The sequence below is a fragment of the Pollachius pollachius genome (assembly GCF_949987615.1).
Source record: "Pollachius pollachius genome assembly, chromosome: 16".
In the NCBI taxonomy this organism is placed as follows: Eukaryota; Metazoa; Chordata; class Actinopteri; order Gadiformes; family Gadidae; genus Pollachius; species Pollachius pollachius.
The window spans coordinates 647,754-674,374 of record NC_136949.1 but is presented as its reverse complement, the minus strand read 5'-3'; the positions used below and the strand labels follow the sequence as shown (position 1 = coordinate 674,374).

Below are 26,621 nucleotides of genomic sequence, written 5' to 3'. Positions count from 1 at the left end.
TAAATTTCGGAAACGTCCCGCTGGTCACCGGAACTCGTCATAACTTTCTCCAGTGAACAAACTTGTTTTTTTGTATAAGGCGGAGAAGTCAAGTAAGTTTCACTCTTTTATCATATTCTAATTCATTACAAATGACCGTTAAATTGCCTGAACTTCCATTAACTTGGCCCATTTTATTGTCACTCGTCCGGACAGTGTTTTAATCAGTCGGGTGCGGGAGTCCACCATGAGTTGTGCAGATCAAGGATGTAGAATAGGATTAATAATAAGATTAATACTTAATGTTAAATTGCAGATGACAGCTCGTCTGGTTCTGTCGCTTGATGTTAAACTATAATTCTTTACTGCTCTATAATCTGATACAGAGGGTGAGGTTTGGTTTACCCTCTGGGAGAAAAACACTTTGTTACTTTGATCACAACTTACCTGTTGCTTTGATCACAATGGACATGTTGCTTTGAGCACAAATGACTTGTTACCTGTTTGACGTCTTCCATGTTACTTTGATCAGTTGACATGTTACTGGTAACATAATAATAACGACTGCATTAAAGAAATTCACCTTGTCGAAGTTGTAGTCCAAACCACGGGACGTTTAAAACGATTGGTTTGTTTGAAAATGTGTGTTTGGTAGTGTGTGATGTGTTAGTGTTGACTGTTTGATACTGTGTGTTCTGTACTGTTGACTGGAAAGACGTGGTCTGTTTGGCCAGTAAGTCATGTGGAAATGGTAAGATGATGTTGGTTGAAGCTCTTGAATAAGGTGATTACAGTCCATTTGAGTTGTATGTTGAGGTGAGGGAAACCGGAGGGCGTTAGTGACAAGTGCATATGGCCACATGCGTGTGGTTGGGTGGTAGAGTTTGACAGTCTGTGTGTGTTTGACAGTGTGTTGGTGAGGGATTAACAGTGTGTGTTAGATAGTGTTGTGTTGGATAGGGTTTGACAGTGTGTTGGAGAGGGATTAACAGTGTGTGTATTGGGAATAGAGTTAGACCGTGTGTTGTGTTTTAGACAGTGTGTTGGATAGGGTTTAACTGTGTATGTGTGTGTGTGTGTGTGTGTGTGTGTGTGTGTGTGTGTGTTAGCCCCCTCCAGCAGGATGAACCTGCGTGAGATCACAGAGAACGTGAAGCTGGCCCGGGAGTACGCCCTGCTGGGGAACTACAGCTCCGCCAGCGTGCTGTACCGCGGCGTGCTCACCCAGGTCCAGCGCCACCTAGGGGCCCTCCGTGACGGGGGCTTCACCCACCGCTGGCAGCAGGTGAGCCCCTCCCCCACCGGCCCACCTGGGGGAGAGGTGATCAGAGACCCACCTGGGGGAGAGGTGATCAGAGACCCACCTGGGGGAGAGGTGATCAGAGACCCACCTGGGGGAGAGGTGACTGTTCCACCTGGGGGATAGGTGATCAGAGACCCACCTGGGGGATAGGTGATCAGAGACCCACCTGGTGGAGAGGTGATCAGAGACCCACCTGGGGGAGAGGGGATCAGAGACCCACCTGGGGGAGAGGTGATCAGAGACCCACCTGGGGGATAGGTGATCAGAGACCCACCTGGGGGAGAGGTGATCAGAGACCCACCTGGGGGAGAGGTGATCAGAGACCCACCTGGGGGATAGGTGATCAGAGACCCACCTGGGGGAGAGGTGATCAGAGACCCACCTGGTGGAGAGGGGATCAGAGACCCACCTGGTGGAGAGGGGATCAGAGACCCACCTGGGGGATAGGGGATCAGAGACCCACCTGGGGGAGAGGTGACTGTTCCACCTGGGGGCCAACCCTTGTGGTCCTCTTCTGAGTTCTACGGTACTGTGGGGTTCTGCAGGGTTGAATTCTAGTCCTGAGTTCTCTGTTACTGTGTGGATCCAAAGGGGTTGAGTTCTACTTTACGGTGTTGTTCTGCAGGGTTGAGTTCTGCTTCTGAGTTCTCTGTTATGTTGTGGTTCTTTAGGTTCTGCAGGAGATCAGCGAGGAGAACAAGCAGGTGGACGAGATCATGGCGACGCTGGCGAGCTTCCAGCTAAACGCGACGCCGTCCAAACCCAGCGAGGACGGAGACCTGATCTCCGCCCACGTCAAGCGCAGGTAACGAAGCTAGCTTCACAAAGCTACAGTCTATAGCGCTAGCTGTACGAAGCTAGCTGCCATCACGCTACAGTCTATAGTGCTAGCTATAAACTACAGTTTATAGCGCTAGCTAAATAAAGCTAGCTGTCCTTGCTCTACAGTCTATAGCGCTAGTGGTGAAGTAGTGCTTTAGTGCTAGCTGTATCAGTCTACAGTCAGAGCTAGCTGTACCTTTGGGAGGGTGGGGTGCGGTGGTGGTCGGTCATGTGAGTCTGATTAGTACCACAGTGTGCGGCTCTCAGCTTATTGTTCCTGATCACTGCCCTGGAAATGTAGCCAATCCCACGCACACACACACACCTCCAGATACACACACACATACACACACACACACCTCCAGATACACACACACACACACACACACACACACACACACACACATCTCCAGATGCACACACACACCTCCAGATGCACACACACACCTCCAGATACACACACACACACACACACACACACCTCCAGATGCGCGCACACACACACACACACACACACACACACACACACACACACACACACACACACACACACACACACACACACACACACACACACACACACACACACACACACACACACGTGTCCTGGCGGTGTACCTGGGGTCGGTAACGGTCCCGCCCCGGGCTGCAGGTCGTCCCCCTGTCCGGTCAGAGCCTCCCCCCGGGACAGCCGGCCCAGCGCGGGGGTCCGACAGCAGCCCCGACAGGCCCCCCGCGGCTACGGGGACGGGGGGCGCCTCCCCAGGGGCAAGGAGAAGAAGGACCCCAAGGAGGGAAAGGAGAAGCACAAGGACGACAAGGTCAGGACGCCTCACCTTCTAGATCTAGCTCTACTGCACCTTCTAGAGGATCTAGATCTACTGCACCTTCTAGAGGATCTAGCTCTACTGCACCTTCTAGAGGATCTAGCTCTACTGCACCTTCTAGAGGATCTAGATCTACTGCACCTTCTAGAGGATCTAGCTCTACTGCACCTTCTAGAGGATCTAGCTCTACTGCACCTTCTAGAGGATCTAGCTCTACGGCACCTTCTAGAGGATCTAGCTCTATTGCACCTTCTATATTCTCTAGCTCTATCTTCCATCACTCTAGTCTTCAGATCTACTGTGACTCTCAATGCAATGGCCTTGTGTTGACTGTCCGCTCTCTTCACGTTTTTCCTGTGATGTCACTTCCTGTGGTGATGTCACTTCCTGTGGTGTTCGCAGGCCAAGACGGAGGACCGCGAGGTGAAGCGGTTTGACGGCAGCGGACACGATAAGGACCTCGTGGAAGCCCTGGAGAGAGACATCATCTCCCAGAACCCCAACATCAAGTGGTACTATAACTATAACTTACACTAACTATAACTAGTTATATAACTATAACTAGGGGCTCTAGGCAGAGACATCATCTCCCAGAACCCCAACATCAAGCGGTACTATAACTATAACTTACACTAACTATAACTAGTTATATAACTATAACTAGGGGCTCTAGGCAGAGACATCATCTCCCAGAACCCCAACATCAAGCGGTACTATAACTATAACTTACACTAACTATAACTAGTTATATAACTATAACTAGGGGCTCTAGGCAGAGACATCATCTCCCAGAACCCCAACATCAAGCGGTACTATAACTATAACTTACACTAACTATAACTAGTTATATAACTATAACTAGGGGCTCTAGGCAGAGACATCATCTCCCAGAACCCCAACATCAAGCGGTACTATAACTATAACTTACACTAACTATAACTAGTTATATAACTATAACTAGGGGCTCTAGGCAGAGACATCATCTCCCAGAACCCCAACATCAAGCGGTACTATAACTATAACTTACACTAACTATAACTAGTTATATAACTATAACTAGGGGCTCTAGGCAGAGACATCATCTCCCAGAACCCCAACATCAAGCGGTACTATAACTATAACTTACACTAACTATAACTAGTTATATAACTATAACTAGGGGCTCTAGGCAGAGACATCATCTCCCAGAACCCCAACATCAAGCGGTACTATAACTATAACTTACACTAACTATAACTAGTTATATAACTATAACTAGGGGCTCTAGGCAGAGACATCATCTCCCAGAACCCCAACATCAAGCGGTACTATAACTATAACTTACACTAACTATAACTAGTTATATAACTATAACTAGGGGCTCTAGGCAGAGACATCATCTCCCAGAACCCCAACATCAAGCGGTACTATAAATATAACTTACACTAACTATAACTAGTTATATAACTATAACTAGGGGCTCTAGGCAGAGACATCATCTCCCAGAACCCCAACATCAAGCGGTACTATAACTATAACTTACACTAACTATAACTAGTTATATAACTATAACTAGGGGCTCTAGGCAGAGACATCATCTCCCAGAACCCCAACATCAAGCGGTACTATAACTATAACTTACACTAACTATAACTAGTTATATAACTATAACTAGGGGCTCTAGGCAGAGACATCATCTCCCAGAACCCCAACATCAAGCGGTACTACTATTACTATAACTCTAGCGGTGGTGAGACCTCTCTCAGGCCAGTGGCACCACAACGATATAGATACCAACTGTGAGAGCCAGTGTTGACGGGCGGTTGTCATGGTGACCAGGGAGGACATCGCGGACCTGGGGGACGCGAAGCGGCTGCTGAAGGAGGCGGTGGTCCTGCCCATGTGGATGCCCCAGTTCTTCAGGGGCATCAGGAGACCCTGGAAGGTACGCTGCCCTCCCATTGGTCCACCACACGCTGCCCTCCCATTGGTCCACCCCACGCTGCCCTCCCATTGGTCCGCAACACGCTGCCCTCCCATTGGTCCGCAACACGCTGCCCTCCCATTGGTCCACCACACGCTGCCCTCCCATTGGTCCACCACACGCTGCCCTCCCATAGGTTCACCGGGATACCAGTTCAGATAGTTCTATATTAAAGATAGAAGCGTCTATCAAACGTGTATGTGTGTGTGTGTGTGTCCTCCCCAGGGGGTCCTGATGGTGGGGCCTCCAGGCACCGGTAAGACCCTGCTGGCCAAGGCGGTGGCGACCGAGTGCCGGACCACCTTCTTCAACGTGTCCTCCTCCACCCTGACCTCCAAGTACCGCGGGGAGTCGGAGAAGCTGGTCCGCCTGCTGTTTGAGATGGTAGGCCCCGCCCCTCAGTCCGCCTGCTGTTTGAGATGGTAGGCCCCGCCCCCTCAGGCCCCGCCCCCACAGGCCCCGCCCCCACAGGCCACGCCCCCTCAGGCCCCGCCCCTCAGTCCGCCTGCTGTTTGAGATGGTAGGCCCCGCCCCCCTCACCTCTGAGGGGGTCTCTGCGGGGGTCTGACGGCTGTGTCCCCACAGGCCCGGTTCTACGCCCCCACCACCATCTTCATCGACGAGATCGACTCCATGTGCAGCCGGCGCGGGACGTCGGAGGAGCACGAGGCCAGCCGCCGCGTCAAGGCCGAGCTGCTGGTGCAGATGGACGGTACTGCAACGCTAACACCTCTAGAACCTCCTCTAGTACCACAACGCTATCATCGCTAGAACCTTTAGAACCTCCTCTCGTACCGAGATGCTAACACCTCTAGAACCTTCTCTAGTACTGCAACGCTATCACCTCTAGAACCTTCAGAACCTCCTCTAGTACCGCGACGCTAACACCTCTAGAACTTCCTCTAGTACTGCAACGCTATCACCTCTAGAACCTTCAGAACCTCCTCTAGTACCGCGACGCTAACACCTCTAGAACCTCCAGAACCTCCTCTAGTACCGCGACGCTAACACCTCTAGAACCTCCAGAACCTCCTCTAGTACTGCAACGCTATCACCGCTAGAACCTTTAGAACCTCCTCTCGTACCGAGACGCTAACACCTCTACAACTGTGTAGCAGGGTTTTGTGTTGTGTTGTGCATTAGTCAGTTGTATTGGCAGTAAGGTGTTGTGTTGTGTAGCAGTGTTATTAGCAGTGTGCTGTTTAGTGAAGCAGTATGTCTTGTAGCAGTGTGTTGTGTTGTGTAGCTGTGTTGTGTTGTGGTGTGCAGGTGTGTAGCAGTGTGTTGTGTGGTGTAGCAGTGTGTTGTGGTGTGCAGGTGTGGGCGGGGCCTCAGAGAGCGAGGACCCCTCTAAGATGGTCATGGTTCTCGCCGCCACCAACTTCCCCTGGGACATCGACGAGGCCCTGAGGAGGCGCCTGGAGAAGAGGATCTACATCCCCCTGCCCTCAGGTACTCACCCCCTCACTCACACTGCCCTCACTCACTCTACCCTCTAGTACACTCACCCCCCCCCCCCCCCGGTAAGGTGTGTGTAAGCTGTGAGCTCTGGTCTCCAGGGGAGGGGCGTGTGGAGCTGCTGAGGATCAACCTGCTGGAGCTGGAGCTGGAGGGAGACGTGGACATGGACAAGATCGCAGAGCAGATGGAGGGGTACTCAGGAGCTGACATCACCAACGTCTGCAGGTACTCCCCTGGTCTCCTCCTCTCCCCTGGTCTCCTCCTCTCCCCTAGACTCCTCCTCTCAAGACTCCTCTAATCTCCTCTCCTCCTCTCTCCTCCTCTAGTCTCCTCCCCTAGCCTCATTCTGTCGTCTAATCTCTCCTCTTCGTCTGGTATCCTTCGGTCTTTTCCTAGACTAGTCTCATCTTGTTAAGTTCTTCCAAATAACAATTGTGTGTGTGTGTGTGTGTGTGTGTGTGTGCGTGTGTGTGTCCGTCCCAGGGATGCGTCTCTGATGGCGATGCGGAGGCGGATTGAGGGGCTCACCCCGGAGGAGATCCGGAACATCTCCAAGGACGAGATGCACATGCCCACCACCATGCAGGACTTCGAGGCGGCGCTGAAGAAGGTCTCCAAGTCGGTGTCGGCGTCCGACCTGCTCAAGTACGAGGAGTGGATCGAGGAGTTTGGCTCCTGCTGAGGGGTGGGCCGCACCACAGGGGGGCGGGTGTGTGAGAGAGTGAGTGTGTGTGTGTGTGTGTGTGTGTGTGTGCGTTCACGGGGCCAAAAGTTAATAAAGATAATCAAATGAGCCAGGTTGTGTGGTTCTTCATTTAGAACGTACCCCCCTTTCCTCCAGGCTGATCTTGTTCAGGTTCACTAGCTAAAAGCTACGCTAGGCAATTTATTTTCAGCAGTTTTCGTTTCATTCGTGGGCGTTACGTTCGTGGGCGCCCAGTCTATAAAATCACAAGAAACCCACCACTGCTGGCTTCAGTTAAATCCAAACGTTTTATTTGTTTTCTAACCATGCTCGACTTTATGATGCATCGTTATAAAGTGCTTTAACAGTTCTTCAAAATAAAAGCTCCAAAATTCATGAAATGTCATGTTTCCCCAAATGACGACCTGGTCCAACCAAACGGTGACATCATGCACTAGAGTCCCAGTAAGCATGCAGCTTGACTGGCTGTGAGGCCCCCCACAGCCAGTGGGGTCCAGGTACCGGACCACAGGGTCCTGGGGACCGGGTACCGGACTACAGGGTCCTGGTCCAGATGACCGGGTACCGGACTACAGGGTCCTGGTACCGGACTATAGGGTCCTGGGGTCCGGGTACCGGACCACAGGGTCCTGAGGGCCGGGTACCGGACTACAGGGTCCTGGTCCAGATGACCGGGTACCGGACTACAGGGTCCTGGGGACCGGGTACCGGACTACGGGGTCCTGGTACCTGACTACAGGGTCCTGGGGTCCGGATACCGGACCACAGGGTCCAGATGACCGGGTACCGGACTACAGGGTCCTTGGGACCGGACTACAGGGTCCTGTCGAGAGGTACCGGACACCAGCATCAGAACCGTTCACCACAGGGACCTCTATCACTAACTGGGGTCACCTTATCGCTTCAAATCAAATCAAACATGTCTACTGCACGTCGTTTAGAAGAAGAGACTCGTCAATATAAACGTATATTATCCCACACGTCGCTCTGGAGAAAAGTTCCAGAACGTTTGACATCGTAGGAAGAGTGACCGCCTCTTCCTTGAACTCAGTAACCTCGTTTTCACATTCAATCAACAAACACAAACTCCGCTCACGTAGTTTACAGCAAATTACACAACGTTCCGCTGGCGTGCTGTACATCACTAGGTCTCGGAGCAGTGTCGGGGTGGATTATCAGGAGGGGAACTCAAAGCGTGGCTGAGCCGCCCAGATAGGCGTCAGTGAAAGCTAACTAAACATCAACTAACCAAGGGGCTAGGCTAGGTAGCTGTCCTCGGCTACAGCCATCAAGACATGCTAACAAACATCAAAGCTAGGTAGCTGTCCTTGGCCACAGCCATCCAGACATGCTAACTAAACACAATCTAACCAGGGGGCTAGGCTAGGTAGCTGTCCACTGCTACAGCCATCAAGACATGCTAACTAAACATCTAACCAGAGGTTTAAGCTAGGTGGCTAGGTAGCTGTCCTCGGCTACAGCCATTCAGACATGCTCACTAAATAGCATCTAACCAGGGGGCTAAGCTAGGTAGCTTGGTAGCTGTCATCGGCTACAGCCATCAAGACATGCGTCACAAGTAATGGAACAGGAAGGAACAGCTGTTTCAATCAGTATTCATACGGCAGGAGCTAGCTCTGCTAGCCAAAACATTCATTAAAACACTAATCATTTTACAATTATTTGAATCTCTTGTTTGTTTTAATGGGTTTCGGTCCTGGGGATTTGATCCTAGCCAGGAGCCGTGAGCCGGCCTCCGACCAGCAGGAGGTGTCGGTCTGCTGGACTCACTCGAAGGGGAGGGGGGGGCTGGGTCAGAGTGAAAGCATGAAACAAGCATGGAGGCGCCGGGGTGCGGGAGGAGTCATTCGGAGGTCCCTGAGGTGGGCTCTGCCTCCATGTTCTCCAGCAGTGTGTGCTTCTCCTCCTCGGGGAGCGGGGGAACCTCCGAGAGGTGGTAGGACCTCCTGGAGGAGAACCGAGAGGGGAGGACATTTATATCTAGGGCGTTTAGCAGACACTTTTATCCACAGCGACTCACAATAAGCCCATTGGTCAGAATAAAGAGAAACAACATATCTCTGTGGGTACAGTGAGGATGTTCATAGAACCAAGCACTAACCATCACTAGGTTAACCCGTTCCCCGTACAACAGAGACAGCTAGGATAAGACGCTACACGATGCTAAGTACTATTTTTAGGTTCCAGGACGTACACCATAAAATAAGTGCGTACATTTTGTGCTAGGCGCACAATAAGTTCTGGTAAACTCAGTTCTTTGCGGTGGTTTGGACACACCATCCCCAGTACCACAAAGAACCGGTCGATGCATTTAGGAAAACTTCCAATACAAATAACCATATGGACCTGTTTCTGTATTGTTCTGTAACATTACAGAACGGTGAGAGTATTACTAACCCTACTTTGCCAGTAGTGCTGCTCTTCATAATAAATAAATAAGTCATCCTGTGGATGCACTTCTATGTTGGAGCTCTGTGATTGGCCGGCGTCGGCTCGCTGCTCACCTGTGTTCGCAGGTGGGGAAGAAGAGGTCGAGGATCTTCACGATGACGGCGGAGCCCACCACGCCAATGACCACCACCCACATGACCAGGAAGAAGAGCGGCAGCGACTCGGAGCAGAACCGCCGCACGCGGTCCCGGGCCTGCTGCCCCCACACACACACCGCCTGGGGGGGAGGGGCCTGTTAGCTTCATGTTAGCATCATGCTAGCATCATGGCAGCATCATGCTAGCTGCCCCCACACACACACCGCCTGGGGGGGAGGGGCCTGTTAGCTTCATGTTAGCATCATGCTAGCATCATGGCAGCATCATGCTAGCTGCCCCCACACACACACCGCCTGGGGGGGAGGGGCCTGTTAGCTTCATGTTAGCATCATGCTAGCATCATGGCAGCATCATGCTAGCTGCCCCCACACACACACCGCCTGGGGGGGAGGGGCCTGTTAGCTTCATGTTAGCATCATGCTAGCATCATGGCAGCATCATGCTAGCTGCCCCCACACACACACCGCCTGGGGGGGAGGGGCCTGTTAGCTTCATGTTAGCATCATGCTAGCATCATGGCAGCATCATGCTAGCTGCCCCCACACACACACCGCCTGGGGGGGAGGGGCCTGTTAGCTTCATGTTAGCATCATGCTAGCATCATGGCAGCATCATGCTAGCTGCCCCCACACACACACCGCCTGGGGGGGAGGGGCCTGTTAGCTTCATGTTAGCATCATGCTAGCATCATGGCAGCATCATGCTAGCTGCCCCCACACACACACCGCCTGGGGGGGAGGGGCCTGTTAGCTTCATGTTAGCATCATGCTAGCATCATGGCAGCATCATGCTAGCTGCCCCCACACACACACCGCCTGGGGGGGAGGGGCCTGTTAGCTTCATGTTAGCATCATGCTAGCATCATGGCAGCATCATGCTAGCTGCCCCCACACACACACCGCCTGGGGGGGAGGGGCCTGTTAGCTTCATGTTAGCATCATGCTAGCATCATGGCAGCATCATGCTAGCTGCCCCCACACACACACCGCCTGGGGGGGAGGGGCCTGTTAGCTTCATGTTAGCATCATGCTAGCATCATGGCAGCATCATGCTAGCTGCCCCCACACACACACCGCCTGGGGGGGAGGGGCCTGTTAGCTTCATGTTAGCATCATGCTAGCATCATGGCAGCATCATGCTAGCTGCCCCCACACACACACCGCCTGGGGGGGAGGGGCCTGTTAGCTTCATGTAAGCATCATGCTACCACCATCATGTTAGCACCATGCTACCACCATCATGTTAGCACCATGCTACCATCATCATGTTAGCAGCATCATGCTACCACCATGCTACCACCACCATGTTAACAGCATCATGTTAGCAGCATCATGTTAGCAGCATCATGTTAGCAGCTACATGCTACCACCACCATGTTAGCATCATGTTAACAGCATCATGTTAGCAGCATCATGTTAGCACCATGCTACCACCACCATGTTAGCATCATGTTAGCAGCATCATGTTAGCAGCATCATGTTAGCAGCACCATGCTACCACCACCATGTTAGCATCATGTTAGCAGCATCATGTTAGCAGCATCATGTTAGCACCATGCTACCACCACCATGTTAGCATCATGTTAGCAGCACCATGCTACCACCATCATGTTAGCAGCATCATGCTACCACCATGCTACCACCACCATGTTAGCAGCATCATGTTAGCAGCATCATGTTAGCAGCACCATGCTACCACCACCATGTTAGCATCATGTTAGCAGCATCATGTTAGCAGCACCATGTTAGCAGCATCATGTTAGCAGCACCATGTTAGCAGCACCATGTTAGCAGCACCATGTTAGCAGCACCATGTTAGCACCATGCTACCACCACCATGTTAGCATCATGTTAGCAGCACCATGCTACCACCACCATGTTAGCACCATGTTAGCAGCACCATGCTACCACCACCATGTTAGCACCATGTTAGCAGCACCATGCTACCACCACCATGTTAGCATCATGTTAGCAGCATCATGCTACCACCACCACGTTAGCATCATGTTAGCAGCACCATGCTACCACCACCATGTTAGCAGCATCATGTTAGCAGCATCATGATAGCATCATGTTAGCAGCATCATGTTAGCATCATGTTAGCACCATGTTAGCATCATGTTAGCAGCACCATGTTAGCAGCACCATGCCACCCGGCCCGTTCCCCTAGACCCTCCAGGGCCGACTCACAGAGTAGGAGGACTCGGCTCGGGGCTGCTCCTCCTCCTCCTCCTCCTCCTGCTGCCCCCTGGGGGCCATGCGGAGCGGCACCTCGGGGAGGAGTCCCGGGGCGGCGTACTCCTGCTGGGCGGGGGGTGGGCGGGACACCAGCGGGTCGTCCCCGGAGCCCACTGAGACGACACATTAGAGGAGAGCGTCACTCGCTGTTCAGCCTCCGCCCCACCGGGGGGGCTGAAGGGGCCCGGCCCCCAGGCTGCTGGTGGGGCTCCGGGGGGCCGACTCCCCCGGCCCCCAGGCTGCTGGTGGGGCTCCCGGGGGCCGACTCCCCCGGCCCCCAGGCTGCTGGTGGGGCTCCGGGGGGCCCGTGGAGTCGGCCCCGTCGGGGGTGCATCTGGGGGCCGCCAGCACCCCAACCCTCCTGCAGTTCACCTGCAGGGAGAGCTGTTGCTGCGCAACACAACACACTGCTACACAACACACAGCTACACAACACACAGCTACACAACACACCGCTACACAACACACAGCTACAATACACACTGCTACACAACACACTGCTACACAACACACTGCAACACAACACACTGCTACAATACACACTGCTACACAACACACTGCTACACAACACACTGCTACACAACACACAGCTACAAAACACACAGCTACACAACACACTGCTACACAACACACAGCTACACAACATACAGCTACACAACACACAGCTACACAACACACAGCTACACAACACACAGCTACACAACACACTGCTACACAACACACAGCTACACAACACACTGCTACACAACACACTGCTACACAACACACAGCTACACAACACACTGCTACACAACACACAGCTACACAACACACAGCTACAATACACACTGCTACACAACACACTGCTACACAACACACATCTATTCAACACAACAAAGTGCTACACAACACAGCCCAGGGCCACACCACAGCGCGGCGTGGCCCCATAGGGCCGACCGCAGCGCGGCCCCCCACCTGTCTGGCGGGGCCGCTGGGGGGCCAGGGCGTCCTCGCCGCGGGGCGCCCTGGAGAGGGGGCTGTGGTCCATGGGGTACACCCTGGTGGAGCTGGCACGCTGCTGGTAGCTGGGGTCCAGCAGGATCCTCACCTCACACATGGCCGCCTGCTGGACCTGAGACACACACATAGAGAGACGCACACATAGAGAGACACACACACACACGCATTGAGAGACAGATAAACAGACAGACACAGACAGACAGACACACGCACACAGACACGCACGCACACATGGACACAAAAACACACAGACAGAGAGACACGCACACAGACACACACGCATACAGAGACACACACATAGAGAGACACACCCACGCCCACACACACACATAGACACACACACACACACAGCGGTGTCAACCGTTTGGAGGACACAGAATCCAAAGGAGAGGAGAGAAGGAGAGGAACGGAGAGAGGAAAGGAGAAGAGAGAGGAGAAGAGAGAGGAGAGAAGATTAAAGGAGAGGAGTGGAGGAGAGGAGGAGAGGAGGAGAGAGAGGAAAGGAGAAGAGAGAGGAGAAGAGAGAGGAGAAGAGGAGAGGAGAGAAGAGTAAAGGAGAGGAGGGGAGGAGAGGAGGGGAGAGAGGAGAGGAGAAGAGAGAGGAGAAGAGGAGAGGAGAGGAGGAGAGGAGGGGAGAGAGGAGAGGAGAAGAGAAAGGAGAAAAGAGAGGAGAGAAGAGTAAAGGAGAGGAGGGGAGGAGAGGAGGAGAGGAGGGGAGGAGAGGAGGGACCAGAAGAGCAGCTCACCTGCTGTCCGTCCACCTCGATGACCTCACTGAACACCTGCAGTGAGACCACCTCCTCATAGTCGCTGTACAGGCGGTTCTGGACCACCATCACCCGCGTTACCGCGGAAACCAGGCTCCCAGCGTCAACCTCACTGCTGCCATTGGTCGAGTCCACTGTCAATCACAGCAAGACCAATAAACAGTCGTACGAGGCCATCGATGACAACGAGGGGCGGGCGGCCGGGGGCTAAAGGAGAAGGAGGATCTCTGTTCTGCTGAACCTAAACCGCTCCATCAGCCCACTGACTCTTCCTGTCCCGTACCACTCTCTCTCTTCTAAATGCTCGCTCTTGTAGTCGGTATATTAGACGCGGCATCGTTTGCCTATAGCCTACTAACGTTCTTAGCGTATATTTTCTTTGATTGTTACTAAAGAGACTTAACGGACTACTGACTTTACGCCTGCCACTGACTAGGCGTAACTATCAGATCAGACTTAGAAAGTTGAGTTTAGACCAACATGGCTGACGACCGGCCGTTAGCCATGTTGGTGCAGCCGACCCAGGAGTGGGAGGAGTCAGTCTCCGGGAGTGGGAGGAGTTATTCTCCGGGAGTGGGAGGAGTCAGTCTCCGGGAGTGGGAGGAGTCAGTCTCCGGGAGTGGGAGGAGTTAGTCTCCAGATGTGGGGAGAGGTGCAGGAGGAGGTGCAGGAGGAGAAGATGCAGGAGGTGCAGGAGGAGGAGGAGGAGGAGGTGCAGGAGGAGGAGGTGCAGGAGGAGGAGGAGGAGGTGCAGGAGGAGGTGCAGGAGGTGGAGGTGCAGGAGGTGCAGGACTCACAGAGCAGGGCCTGGCAGGGGAGGCGAGTGACCCCCGACAGCTCCACGGGGACCTGGTTCACGAGGACCTCCTCCTCACTCACCGACACATTCAGACTGATCTACACACACACACACACACACACACACACACACACACACACACACACAGACACGCAAGCAGTTAGTGCTGGCTGAGAGAATCTGACTACACTCAAACATGTTGTCACATTATGAATGTAGGCTCACACACACACACACACACACACACACACACACACACACACACACACACACACACCTGCAGCATGCTGGAATCCTGCTGTTGTCCGTCTCCCCCCAGTCCGGCCGTGACGTTGATCAGGATAGTCTCCTGTGGAACACAAGACCAGTGAGGGTTAAATCCTCAATACTGACTCCATCATCAATACGCTATGATCAACACTCTATGATCAATACTCCATGATCAATACACCATGATCAATATCTATGAGAGTCTATGAGCAATTATCTATTAACAATATGCTGACAGTGGCGGTGGGTCAATAGAGGGCGCTAGGGCGCCGCCCCTCCGTGAAATATTCACTAAATATTCTCAATACGAAATAAACCAACAAAAATACATAGCGTTTATCATCGTTTAATTGTGTGATATACTTGTCACTGCCAGCAACCATTTAAATGCGTCTGAACGTCAATGATTTGGGCTAGGCTAGTTATTGGTCATTCGAAATAAAGCCCTCCTCCAAGTCAGGGGCGCCGGCCACGTTGAAGTCAATGTAAGCTCGCTAACTTTTTGCTGTCTATCAAGCAGAGACAGCGTTTTATTGGCGCAAGAAAATTCGCCCTCTGGTCGCACCAGTGTGCGCCCCAGGCCAATGGTATCGCTTTTCTTTTTTGTTATCACCACATGATTGGACAATTCAGAGAATCAATCAATAGGCTACCTCCCTCAGCAGCGTTCGAGCAACACAACTACATGTAGAGAAGAGATAGATCGCTAACTGGCAGAGAGTTGTAAGCACTTTCCACCCTCCACTCCCCAAGCAATGTTATACTTAAAGGAGCAAGTAACTTACATATTAATTTAGTCTTTCGGCCTGTAACATATTAACAAAATGAAGCAACTTTCCCATATTTCTAACTACATTTAATGTAGACATTGAGACTCACGAAAAAATGGACGCTATAGGACAGTGATCATGATTGGTCTCAATATCAGAATAACAACAATGGGTCAAATAGCAATGGCTGGTGGAGTGGCCATGAAGTAGGTCTGTATATGCAGTGTAAGCTTGTCCAGGCCCTGCAAGTCAGGATGTAGGCTATGAATCTGAATGAATAGTAGGTAAATAGTTAGTGGCCATCCCCAGAATACACCAGAATACAGGAAATCAAATCTATTTATGGGGGGTCTATTACTGTGCACCACCAACATTTTTGATCACCAGCCGCGTCTGACTCTATGATCAATGCTCTATTACACTCTATTCTCTGACTATGAATAACATTCAGATTCTATTAAATGCTCTATTAGACTAGACCATTATAAATAGCGGGGTTGATTTAAGTGTGGTGTTGTGAAGAAATGACATGATGTGTAGATCAGGAAGTATCAAAACAAGCATTGGAGTTGCTTTGATAGTCAAGTATCGGGATGTATGGGCGAACAAACGTGTAAATGTATAGGCATGGATATTGAAGTTCTGTGCTATTTGTATACGGAACAATAGGTCCTGCTATGGATATGGAGGCGTTGTGGTGTATGGATGGGGAACAATAGGTGTTCCTGATGACTTCCCGAGTCCTGCTTACCGTGGTGGGAGGCTTGGGGAGCGGGGAAGAGAAGGCTGAGGCCAGCAGTAGGAGGAAGACAGCGGCCAGCGGGAGACCCGTGGACTTCATTTTACCGCTCCGTTATTCTAAGAACAAGACAGTTAGCGGGAGAACCATGCGCGAATCGTCATGTCAATGTATATCATGCGATAAGACGAGCAGGGAACGCTACGTACCAAAACAGTGCAGTGACGCATATATAATACGCATGCGCACTGTTCAACTCTCGTCCCCTCGTCACTTCTCGTTCTCGCCGACGTGACAACGCGATGGCGGTGCTGCTTGAAACGACGCTTGGTGATATAGTTATAGATCTATTCACCGACGAAAGGCCTAAAAGTAAGAGCGCAGCCGGGTTGTGGTACCGGGTGGTCGGGGTTGATATCTGGGTTCAGTGTGGGGGTTGAGGAGAGTAGCAATCTGTGATGCTACCCCTGTTAGCGGTTAGCTGTTTACAAGCGTTGCCAGATTGGGCCAGATTTCCTTCAGGGTTTCACTCTGTGTTAGGGTTAGGGTTCATGTCTCTACTACTGTACATTAACCATGTCTCACCTGCCATCACTGGTTGTCCTTTTTCTAATCTTTCAGCCTCCCTGAACTTCCTGAAGTTATGCAAAATAAAATACTACAACTACTGTCTATTCCACAATGTGCAGGTAAACGCATCCTACACCGTGTTGACATCCTGTTCATTGTATTTAATAATAACACACATCTGTGAATGAGAGGAACAGTTCTTGTGTATACATTAGTATGAGCCCCTGTTAATTCCTCCTCTCCGCCTCTAGAGGGACTTCATGGTGCAGACCGGAGACCCCACGGGGTCGGGTCGAGGCGGGGACTCCGTCTTCAGGTCAGCATCCTCGTCCCCATGGCTACGGCTCAGCCTCCTTGTCACCATGGCTACCCTTTAGCATCCCGTAAAGCATGGTGGCAGTTTGTTTAATGCTAGTCTAGCTGCTGGTTGTTCATTGGATGTAAATAAACTATCATATACAACGTGGTATTGAAGACACAAGTAGGCTCACTCTCTGAGTAAATAAATAGTAGACTCAAGGGACTACTCTCCCTTGATTGTGTGTCTCATCAGCCTGTAAAGCAGCAGTTAGCGGGCAGTAGTAGTAGTAGTAGTAGTAGCATTGTGTGAATAGTAATATAGTGGATAAGGTGGGACTCTTTAACCATTTGATTCAGGGAGACAACAGTAAACTAGCCCCTGGCTTTAGTGAGAGGATGAGAGCTGTAGGATTCTACATGACGTTGTTGATTACCCTGAAGATGAACTCGTCACCGTCTTGTGGCTCCGCAGTAAGCTGTACGGAGACCAGGCACGCTTCTTCGATGTGGAGAAAGTCCCGCGTATCAAACACAAGAAGAAGGGAATGGTTTCCATGGTGAACAACGGGAACAACCAACATGGATCCCAGGTAGGCCTACTCTAGACTGCTGTTACCTCAGGTAGGCCTCCTCTAGACTGCTGTTATCTCAGGTAGGCCTCCTCTAGACTGCTGTTATCTCAGGTAGGCCTCCTCTAGACTGCTGTTATCCCAGGTAGGCCTCCTCTAGACTGCTGTTACCTCAGGTAGGCCTCCACTACTGGTCCTACTGTTATCTCCAGGATGGTTCCCAGTATGCAGAGACTAAACCATCGTGTGCTCCCCAGTTCCTCATCACGACGGCGGACGGCGTGGACTACCTGGACGGCGTGCACACGGTGTTCGGCGAGGTGAGTGAGGGCCTGGAGGTCCTGGCCAAGATCAACGAGACCTTCGTGGACAAAGACTTCCTCCCCTTCCAGGACATCAGGTGAGCCTCGCGGGACGGAGCACGTCATCACGACCACGCTGTGCTAGCTCCCCTGATGAGAGGGTGAGGGTACGGTGATGAGAGGGTGAGGGTTGGGTGTTCAGGGGGTAATGAGAGGGTAAGGGTTAGTGGATGAGAGGGTAAGGGTTAGGGGATGAGAGGCAGATCAGCGGGTGGTGAGAGGATAGTATGTGGGTAATGGTTCAGTGATGAGAGGGTGATGGTTCAGTGATGTGTGGTTGATGAGAGGGTGATGGTTCAGTGATGAGAGGGTGATGAGAGGTTGATGAGAGGGTGATGGTTCAGTGATGAGAGGGTGATGGTTCAGTGATGAGAGGGTGATGGTTCAGTGATGAGAGGGTGATGGTTCAGTGATGAGAGGGTGATGGTTCAGTGATGAGAGGGTGATGAGAGGGTGATGGTTCAGTGATGAGAGGGTGATGAGAGGGTGATGGTTCAGTGATGAGGGGGTGATGTTGTTGCAGGATCAACCACACGGTGGTGCTGGAGGACCCCTTCGACGACCCCTCAAACCTCCCCGTCCCAGACCGCTCCCCCGAGCCCACCAAGGAGCAGCTGGATGTAGGTCACCACGGCAACCAGCCTCAGCATCCTCACCGAAACCGTAACAACCAACCACAGCAAAACCAGAGAACCAATCGTGTGTGTGTGTGTGTGTGTGTGTGCGCGCAGAGCGGGCGCATCGGGGCGGACGAGGCCATCGATGACAACGAGGGGCGGGCGGCCGAGGAGCTGGACGAGCTGCTGAAGGAGAAGGAGGCCAAGACACAGGCCATCCTGCTGGAGATGGTACCTCCTCCTCACACACAAACCACCTCCTCGTTACACCTCCTGCTCTCACACCACCTCCCCTCACATCGTGTGTGTGTGTGTGTGTGTGTGTGTGTGTGTGTGTGTGTGTGTGTGTGTGTGTGTGTGTGTGTGTGTGTGTGCAGGTGGGGGACCTCCCAGATGCTGAGGTGAAGCCCCCTGAGAACGTTCTGTTTGTCTGTAAGCTGAACCCTGTGACCACCGACGAAGATCTGGACATCATCTTCTCCCGCTTTGGAGCCATCCAGTGGTACACTGTCTACTGCACCCTACACACACTACACACTGTCTACTGCACCCTACACACACTACACACTGTCTACTGCACCCTACACACACTACACACTGTCTACTGCACCCTACACACACTACACACTGTCTACTGCACCCTACACACACTACACACTGTCTACTGCACCCTACACACACTACACACTGTCTACTGCACCCTACACACACTACACACTGTCTACTGCACTCTACACACACTACACACTGTCTACTGCACCCTACACACACTACACACTGTCTACTGCACCCTACACACACTACACACTCGCTACTACACCCTACATACACTACACACTGTCTACTGCACCCTACACACACTACACACTGTCTACTGCACCCTACATACACTACACACTGTCTACTGCACCCTACACACACTACACACTGTCTACTGCACCCTACATACACTACACACTGTCTACTGCACCCTACACACACTACACACTCGCTACTACACCCTACATACACTACACACTGTCTACTGCACCCTACACACACTACACACTGTCTACTGCACCCTACATACACTACACACTGTCTACTGCACCCTACACACACTACACACTCGCTACTACACCCTACATACACTACACACTGTCTACTGCACCCTACATACACTACACACTGTCCACTACACCCTAAACCCTCCATACTATACACCCTGTATACACTACACCCTACATACACTACACACTCGCTACTACACCCTGTATACACTACACACTGTCTACTACACCCGTCCACTACACCCTAAACCCTCCATACTATACACACTGTACACTACACCCTACGCACTATACAATCAGTGTCTCAGCCTGTTTTACTTTATAAGGTAGGATCCGTACACAGACTTATGCACTTAACTCTAGTGTAGTGTATTTGAAGCTATCCCTTTTAAATACACTGACATGATGTACAATGTGTGTATGAATAGTAACACTTGATGTGTTGTCTGTAGCTGTGACTAGTAACACTCTGTGTTGTCTGTAGCTGTGACTAGTAACACTCTGTGTTGTCTGTAGCTGTGATTAGTAACACTCTGTGTTGTCTGTAGCTGTGACTAGTAACACTCTGTGTTGTCTGTAGCTGTGATTAGTAACACTCTGTGTTGTCTGTAGCTGTGACTAGTAACACTCTGTGTTGTCTGTAGCTGTGACTAGTAACACTCTGTGTTGTCTGTAGCTGTGACTAGTAATACTCTGTGCTGTCTGTAGCTGTGACTAGTAATACTCTGTGCTGTCTGTAGCTGTGAGATCATCAGAGACTGGAAGACGGGAGAGTCTCTCTGCTACGCCTTCATCGAGTTTGAGAAGGTGAGTCTGACGAAACAGCACATGAGATGGTTATTGATTAATCATGTTTAGGTTCCAGTAGGACTTGTGAGGAGGACTAGTTAGTAGGACTAGTAGGTCTGACGGTGGATCACTTTGTGTTCCCCAGGAGGAGGACTGTGAGAAGGCGTTCTTCAAGATGGACAACGTGCTGATAGACGACCGCCGCATCCACGTGGACTTCAGCCAATCTGTCTCCAAGATCAAGTGGAAGGGGAAAGGTGTGTTCAGGGCGGCGTGCAGCTCAGGAGGCAGAGCGGGTTGGCTGGTAACCGGAATGTGGCTAGTTCAATCCCCGGTTCCTCCGAGTGTGGAGGTGTCCCTGAGCGAGACGCCCCACCCTGACTGCTCCTGACGAGCTGGCTGTCGCCCTGCGTGGTTGACTCCGCCGTCGGGTTGTGAATGTGTGCATGAACGGGTGAATGTGAGGGTATATTGTAAGGCGCTTTGAGTGGCCACTGGTTGGAAAGGCGCTGTATTAATGCGGCCCATTCACCATTTACTGTTGTCTAAACACCGTCAGTGCTGATGGATGACCAGCTCAGACCATCTCACTCCGCTCCTCTCACTCCTCTTCTCAGGAGGGAAATACAGCAAAGACGACTTCAAGGCCTACGAGAAGGACGTGGACACCCGGTCCAAACTGGCTCTGAAGGACAAGGTCAAACTCAAACTGGAGTATCCTTTCAGAGATTATATCAACCCTATCAGTTACATCTACCTCATCCAACACACACAGAGATCACCATCACAAACACAGATCTGACACTAATCCAACACACACACACAGGTCTGACACTGATCTGACACCGAAGCCGACACACAACCACACAAATCTGACCCTAATCCAACACACACACAGATCTGACACTGAACCCTTACACAGCCAGGGAACAGCATCCAGTCGCTAAGCAACACGTTGTCCTGAACCGCCCCCAAAGCACTCGGTACCAGCTGCTCCTAGAGGACGAGGAGGAGGACGAGGAAGAGGAGGGGCCGGGCCTTCGTCCTCCAGAGAGGAAACAGCCGAAGAAGCCAGAGAAGCAGAAAGATGTTGAGAACGGCAGAGGGAGCAAAGTATCCAAGGTAGACCCTGAAACACCTCCTTCACCTTTAAACACCTCCTTCACCTTAATACACCTCCTTCACCTTAGAACACACATCCTACAACTTAAAACACCTCCTTCACCTTAATACACCTCCTTCACCTTAAAACACCTCCTTCACCTTAATACACCTCCTTCACCTTAAAACACCTCCTTCACCTTAATACACCTCCTTCACCTTAATACACCTCCTTCACCTTAATACACCTCCTTCACCTTTAAACACCTCCTTCACCTTAATACACCTCCTTCACCTTAATAAACCTCCTTCACCTTAATACACATCCTTCAACTTAGAAAACACATCCTACACCTTAAAACACCTCCTTCACCTTAATACACCTCCTTCACCTTAAAACACCTCCTTCACCTTAATACACCTCCTTCACCTTAAAACACCTCCTTCACCTTAATACACCTCCTTCACCTTAATACACCTCCTTCACCTTAATACACCTGCTTCACCTTTAAACACCTCCTTCACCCTAATACACCTCCTTCACCTTAATAAACCTCCTTCACCTTAATAAACCTCCTTCACCTTAGAACACACATCCTACAACTTAAAACACCTCCTTCACCTTAATACACATCCTTCACCTTAATAAACCTCCTTCACCTTAGAACACACATGCTACAACTTAAAACACCTCCTTCACCTTAATACACATCCTTCAACTTAGAAAACACATCCTACACCTTAAAACACCTCCTTCACCTTAATACACCTCCTTCACCTTAATAAACCTCCTTCACCTTAATACACCTCCTTCACCTTAATACACCTCCTTCACCTTAATAAACCTCCTTCACCTTAGAACACACATCCTACAACTTAAAACACCTCCTTCACCTTAATACACATCCTTCAACTTAGAAAACACATCCTACACCTTAAAACACCTCCTTCACCTTAATACACCTCCTTCACCTTAATAAACCTCCTTCACCTTAGAACACACATCCTACAACTTAAAACACCTCCTTCACCTTAATACACATCCTTCAACTTAGAAAACACATCCTACACCTTAAAACACCTCCTTCACCTTAATACACCTCCTTCACCTTAATACACCTCCTTCACCTTAATACACCTCCTTCACCTTAATACACCTCCTTCACCTTTAAACACATCCTACACCTTAATACACCTCCTTCACCTTAAAACACCTCCTTCACCTTAATACACCTCCTTCACCTTAATACACCTCCTTCACCTTAATACACATCCTACACCTTAATACATCTCCTTCACCTTAATACACCTCCTTCACCTTTAAACACATCCTTCACCTTAATACACCTCCTTCACCTTAATACACCTCCTTTACCTTAATACACCTCCTTTACCTTTAAACACATCCTTCACCTTAATACACATCCTTCACCTTAAAACACCTTCACCTTTAAACACATCCTTCACCTTAATACACCTCCTTTACCTTTAAACACATCCTTCACCTTAATACACCTCCTTCACCTTAATACACATCCTTCACCTTAATACATCTCCTTCACCTTAATACACCTCCTTCACCTTTAAACACATCCTTCACCTTAATACACCTCCTTCACCTTAATACACCTCCTTTACCTTTAAACACATCCTTCACCTTAATACACATCCTTCACCTTAAAACACCTTCACCTTTAAACACATCCTTCACCTTAATACACATCCTTCACCTTAATACACATCCTTCACCTTAAAACACCTTCACCTTTAAACACATCCTTCACCTTAATACACATCCTTCACCTTAAAACACCTTCACCTTTAAACACATCCTTCACCTTAATACACATCCTACACCTTAAGACACCTTCTTTACCTTAAAACACCTTAACCTTAATACAAATCCTTCACCTTAAAACGCACATCCTTCACCTTAAAACGCATATCCTTCATGTTAAACACCTCCTTCAGGTGAAAAAACATCCTTCAGCTTCACATTCAATCAGTTTAGATAATTAGGTCACCCCTAATTAATGAGTTTAGATAATTAGTTCACACCTGATTAATCAGTTTAGATAATTAGTTCACACCTGATTAATCAGTTTAGATAATTAGGTCACCCCTGATTAATCAGTTTAATGAATTAGTTCACACCTGATTGATCATTAATTAGTTCAGTCCTGATTGATGTGTTGTGTATGCCGTCCCTCCCAACTCCAGGACAGCCACGGAGACAGCAAGACAGGTGGACAGCGAGACAGGGACAGGGAGAGGGAGGCAGGGAGACACAGGGACAGAGAGAGAGACACCGACCGACACAGAGAGAGAGACAGAGACGGGCACAGGGAGAGAGACAGGGAGAGCCACCACAAGCACAGGGAGCGGCCGCGGCCAGAAGGGGGCAGCAGAGAGCACGGCCGCCGAGAGAGGAGCCGCTCGCCCAGGAAGACACGCGACAACGAGAGGAGTCGCAACAGATGAGGAGGAGGAACGATAAGGGGGAGGCCCGAGGAGGAGGAAGAGTTGTTTGTGTAACATTTGTGTATGTCAGACCTGTTGTTGTGATGTGTTCCAGCTGATCTGTTTTCTGTAATAAAAGGTGCAAACTCAAACCTTTCTCATTTTACTTCAGCGCGTTTCTCTTCATGACAGTGGTCATAAACGTGATGGGAGAGTTCTAAGGGATGGGGTATGAAGACTGACCTGCACCATGGCTAACTTTAATTATATTTATTATGCTGGAATCTAGAACTGGTAAATAGATAGTACTGGTCTATGTTACTGGTCTAAAGATAGAACTGGTCTATGTTACTGGCCTATAAATAGCACTGGTCTATAGATGTTACTGGTTTAAAGATAGTACTGGTAAGTAGGCCTACTGAGAGGGTCTGTTATGGATCTGAAGTGAAGAGAATTTAACTCTTTAAGAAAAACATGCCTTGTGTCAAGGCATAATATCAAGTCCATAAATATGGAGTCCCAAAAGGGTTCCTACTTCCGTCCAGGTGTTGCTTACTTTGTTGTACACCTGACATACAATCTAATCTGAACTGATCCGATCTGCTTTTACGATATCAGAATCTCCTCCTCGTAATGACGTCAATTGATCACTGCCCTCACCTGCGTTCACTGTATTTCCTCCTCCCTTCAGCCAGAACCTGTTCCGCTGATTTCACCCCGCACAAAGGCACATGTCAGTCAACCCGGAGCGGGACTATCTGCTGATGACGCGGTCCGCCGCCCGCCTCGTGTTGTTCAGACGGTTCGTGTTGGTCAGACTCATGGATCGTGTTTCATTGAACATCTGATTGAATTAGTTAGTTGCTACTGTAACATGAGTTAGTCATTTAATCGTGACAATGTATTTATTCAAAGTTGAAGTAACATTTTTGGATCTAAAACATATCTTGTTTTTTCCGCATTTAAAAATCCGTAAGGTTTTACATTTTTAGGTTTTACTGGAGAACTGCATCCATGTAGTCGGCTTTACAGAAATAGAGTCTGGAGTGACTTAATTGACCAATCAGAATCGAGGATTCAACAAAGCTGTTCAATAAATATATACTCTTAAAATGAATACCACTGAAGGAGATATATGTAGACATATTTGTTGCAAATAATTTTACAACAAATAAATCACAAACTTTTAAGGGAGACAGTTGATCGCTCCAAGTAAAGTAAAGTAGTAAGTGAAGTACATGCTGCCGCTGAAACCGTGTACTGGCGTCCTGCAGCCTCCTCTAGTGCGGCCGGGGCTTGCTGCGACGTGTCGCGCCCGAAGCATTTATTGAAATTCAGATGATTTCGGGGAAGGGACGAGTTTGGCCGCGGGCCTGAATGTCCCTTGGGCCTGTGTAGGGCCCTGTGTTTGACATGTGTCTGAGAGCTGGTATGAGGAAGCAGTTGAGATCTGAGAACTCGCTGACTCGTCCACTTGTCATCTCTCCCACGCCGCCTAGATCACAAATCCCGGTTCCTACCTACCTAGCTCACAGATCCTAACTCCTTACCCTTAGCTCCTTAGGCCTAGCTCCTACCTCCTAACTAATTGCATACCTCCCAACTATTAAATCCTACCTCCTTGTTCCTACTTCATTGTTGCTACCTTCCTACCACCTCTGCCTCCTACATCCTAGCTCCTAACTCCCACCTCCTAGCTGTCCTCCACTGGGACAGCTAGGTGGCTCTGGTGGGTTGTGGGTCCTTATCTCCTCGCTCCTAGTCCTTACCTCCTCTCTCCTAGTCCTTACCTCCTCTCTCCTTACCTCCTATCCCCTATCTCTTCTTTCCTATTCCTTACATCTCTCCTAGTCCTACATCCTCTCTCCTTATCTCCTCCCTCCTAGTACTTACATCCTAGCCCCCCTCTCCCACTGCTCGTTTAGAGACTCGTGTGTTTCGAGGAGTTTCCACACACACAAGACTGTTTCGAGTTTTCAGGCAATATTTAGATTTTGCGTAATAATTAAACGTTGCCTAATGTGTTGTGTAACAGTTAAACTCGTATCTCGCGGTAGACGGGAGGGGGCTCTCAGAGAGGGGCAGTGCAGAGCGTTGGGGTTAGCGTAGCAAACACCTTGGCTTCACCTTGTCACCCTCTTTGTAATAATATATAGAAATAAAATAATATTAATGTGTCATATATATTTCCGATTCACATATTATTGTATTTATAATACATATTTATGTATAATTAGGTATTCACAGTGTATCTGTGGATACGTTTTTCTAGCTGTGAATTACATTTATGTATTTAATATTCATGTTTTGAGGCTCAAAGGAATACAATGTTCAGACATGGTATTCTGTAATCCGTTTGGACTAGGGAGAGACGGAGCTACTAGGTTGACAGCTGGACAAGTACTTGTACTATTCTGGTATTCTATCATAAGATCTCATAGATGAAGGCAGATAAGTCTGTTTTGTAAATCCTTCATGTGAACAGGTACTTTTCAGAACAGAACAAAAGTTCCTCCTCTTGGTTCCTTGTCTAGGTTCCTTGTCTAGGTTCCGGGAGGGGTTTTTGATCTTGAGTTGAAGGTGAATACCGAA

The 26,621-nt window shown here is 50.0% G+C and overlaps 3 protein-coding genes across 4 annotated transcripts; 2 read left to right on the top strand and 1 right to left on the bottom strand.

Moving 5' to 3' along the window:
• The first annotated feature begins 50 nt into the window (after nucleotides 1-50).
• On the top strand, nucleotides 51-7,184 carry katna1 (katanin p60 (ATPase containing) subunit A 1). Its single transcript, XM_079753823.1, has 11 exons — nucleotides 51-92; nucleotides 1,089-1,264; nucleotides 1,954-2,087; nucleotides 2,757-2,925; nucleotides 3,334-3,443; nucleotides 4,750-4,855; nucleotides 5,120-5,278; nucleotides 5,480-5,606; nucleotides 6,212-6,346; nucleotides 6,454-6,580; nucleotides 6,839-7,184. Exons 2-11 carry the CDS (start codon nucleotides 1,103-1,105, stop codon nucleotides 7,035-7,037), a joined length of 1,428 nt encoding a protein of 475 aa, XP_079609949.1. The 5' UTR covers nucleotides 51-92; nucleotides 1,089-1,102; the 3' UTR covers nucleotides 7,038-7,184.
• A 145-nt stretch (nucleotides 7,185-7,329) lies between these two features.
• ginm1 (glycoprotein integral membrane 1) lies at nucleotides 7,330-16,453 on the bottom strand. 2 transcript variants are annotated; one of them, XR_013812536.1, is made up of 9 exons: nucleotides 16,225-16,414; nucleotides 14,711-14,782; nucleotides 14,432-14,531; nucleotides 13,614-13,768; nucleotides 12,823-12,979; nucleotides 11,821-11,981; nucleotides 9,587-9,750; nucleotides 7,770-9,028; nucleotides 7,330-7,640 (listed from the first exon to the last, which is right to left on the bottom strand). XR_013812536.1 is itself a non-coding variant. In XM_079753824.1 (9 exons), exons 2-9 carry the CDS (start codon nucleotides 16,312-16,314, stop codon nucleotides 8,926-8,928), a joined length of 1,002 nt encoding a protein of 333 aa, XP_079609950.1. In that variant the 5' UTR covers nucleotides 16,315-16,331; nucleotides 16,422-16,453; the 3' UTR covers nucleotides 7,330-8,925. The 2 variants fall into 2 exon arrangements, 1 of the variants encoding a protein (XP_079609950.1); XM_079753824.1 differs by adding an exon at nucleotides 16,422-16,453 and having other exon boundaries at nucleotides 7,330-9,028; nucleotides 16,225-16,331.
• A 36-nt stretch (nucleotides 16,454-16,489) lies between these two features.
• On the top strand, nucleotides 16,490-24,170 carry ppil4 (peptidylprolyl isomerase (cyclophilin)-like 4). Its single transcript, XM_079754204.1, has 13 exons — nucleotides 16,490-16,584; nucleotides 16,834-16,901; nucleotides 17,034-17,098; nucleotides 17,555-17,672; nucleotides 17,909-18,051; nucleotides 18,537-18,633; nucleotides 18,745-18,861; nucleotides 19,008-19,132; nucleotides 20,420-20,486; nucleotides 20,614-20,725; nucleotides 21,086-21,182; nucleotides 21,446-21,590; nucleotides 23,790-24,170. The coding sequence occupies exons 1-13, from the start codon at nucleotides 16,515-16,517 to the stop codon at nucleotides 24,048-24,050; spliced, it is 1,485 nt and encodes a 494-aa protein (XP_079610330.1). The 5' UTR covers nucleotides 16,490-16,514; the 3' UTR covers nucleotides 24,051-24,170.
• Nucleotides 24,171-26,621: the final 2,451 nt, after the last annotated feature.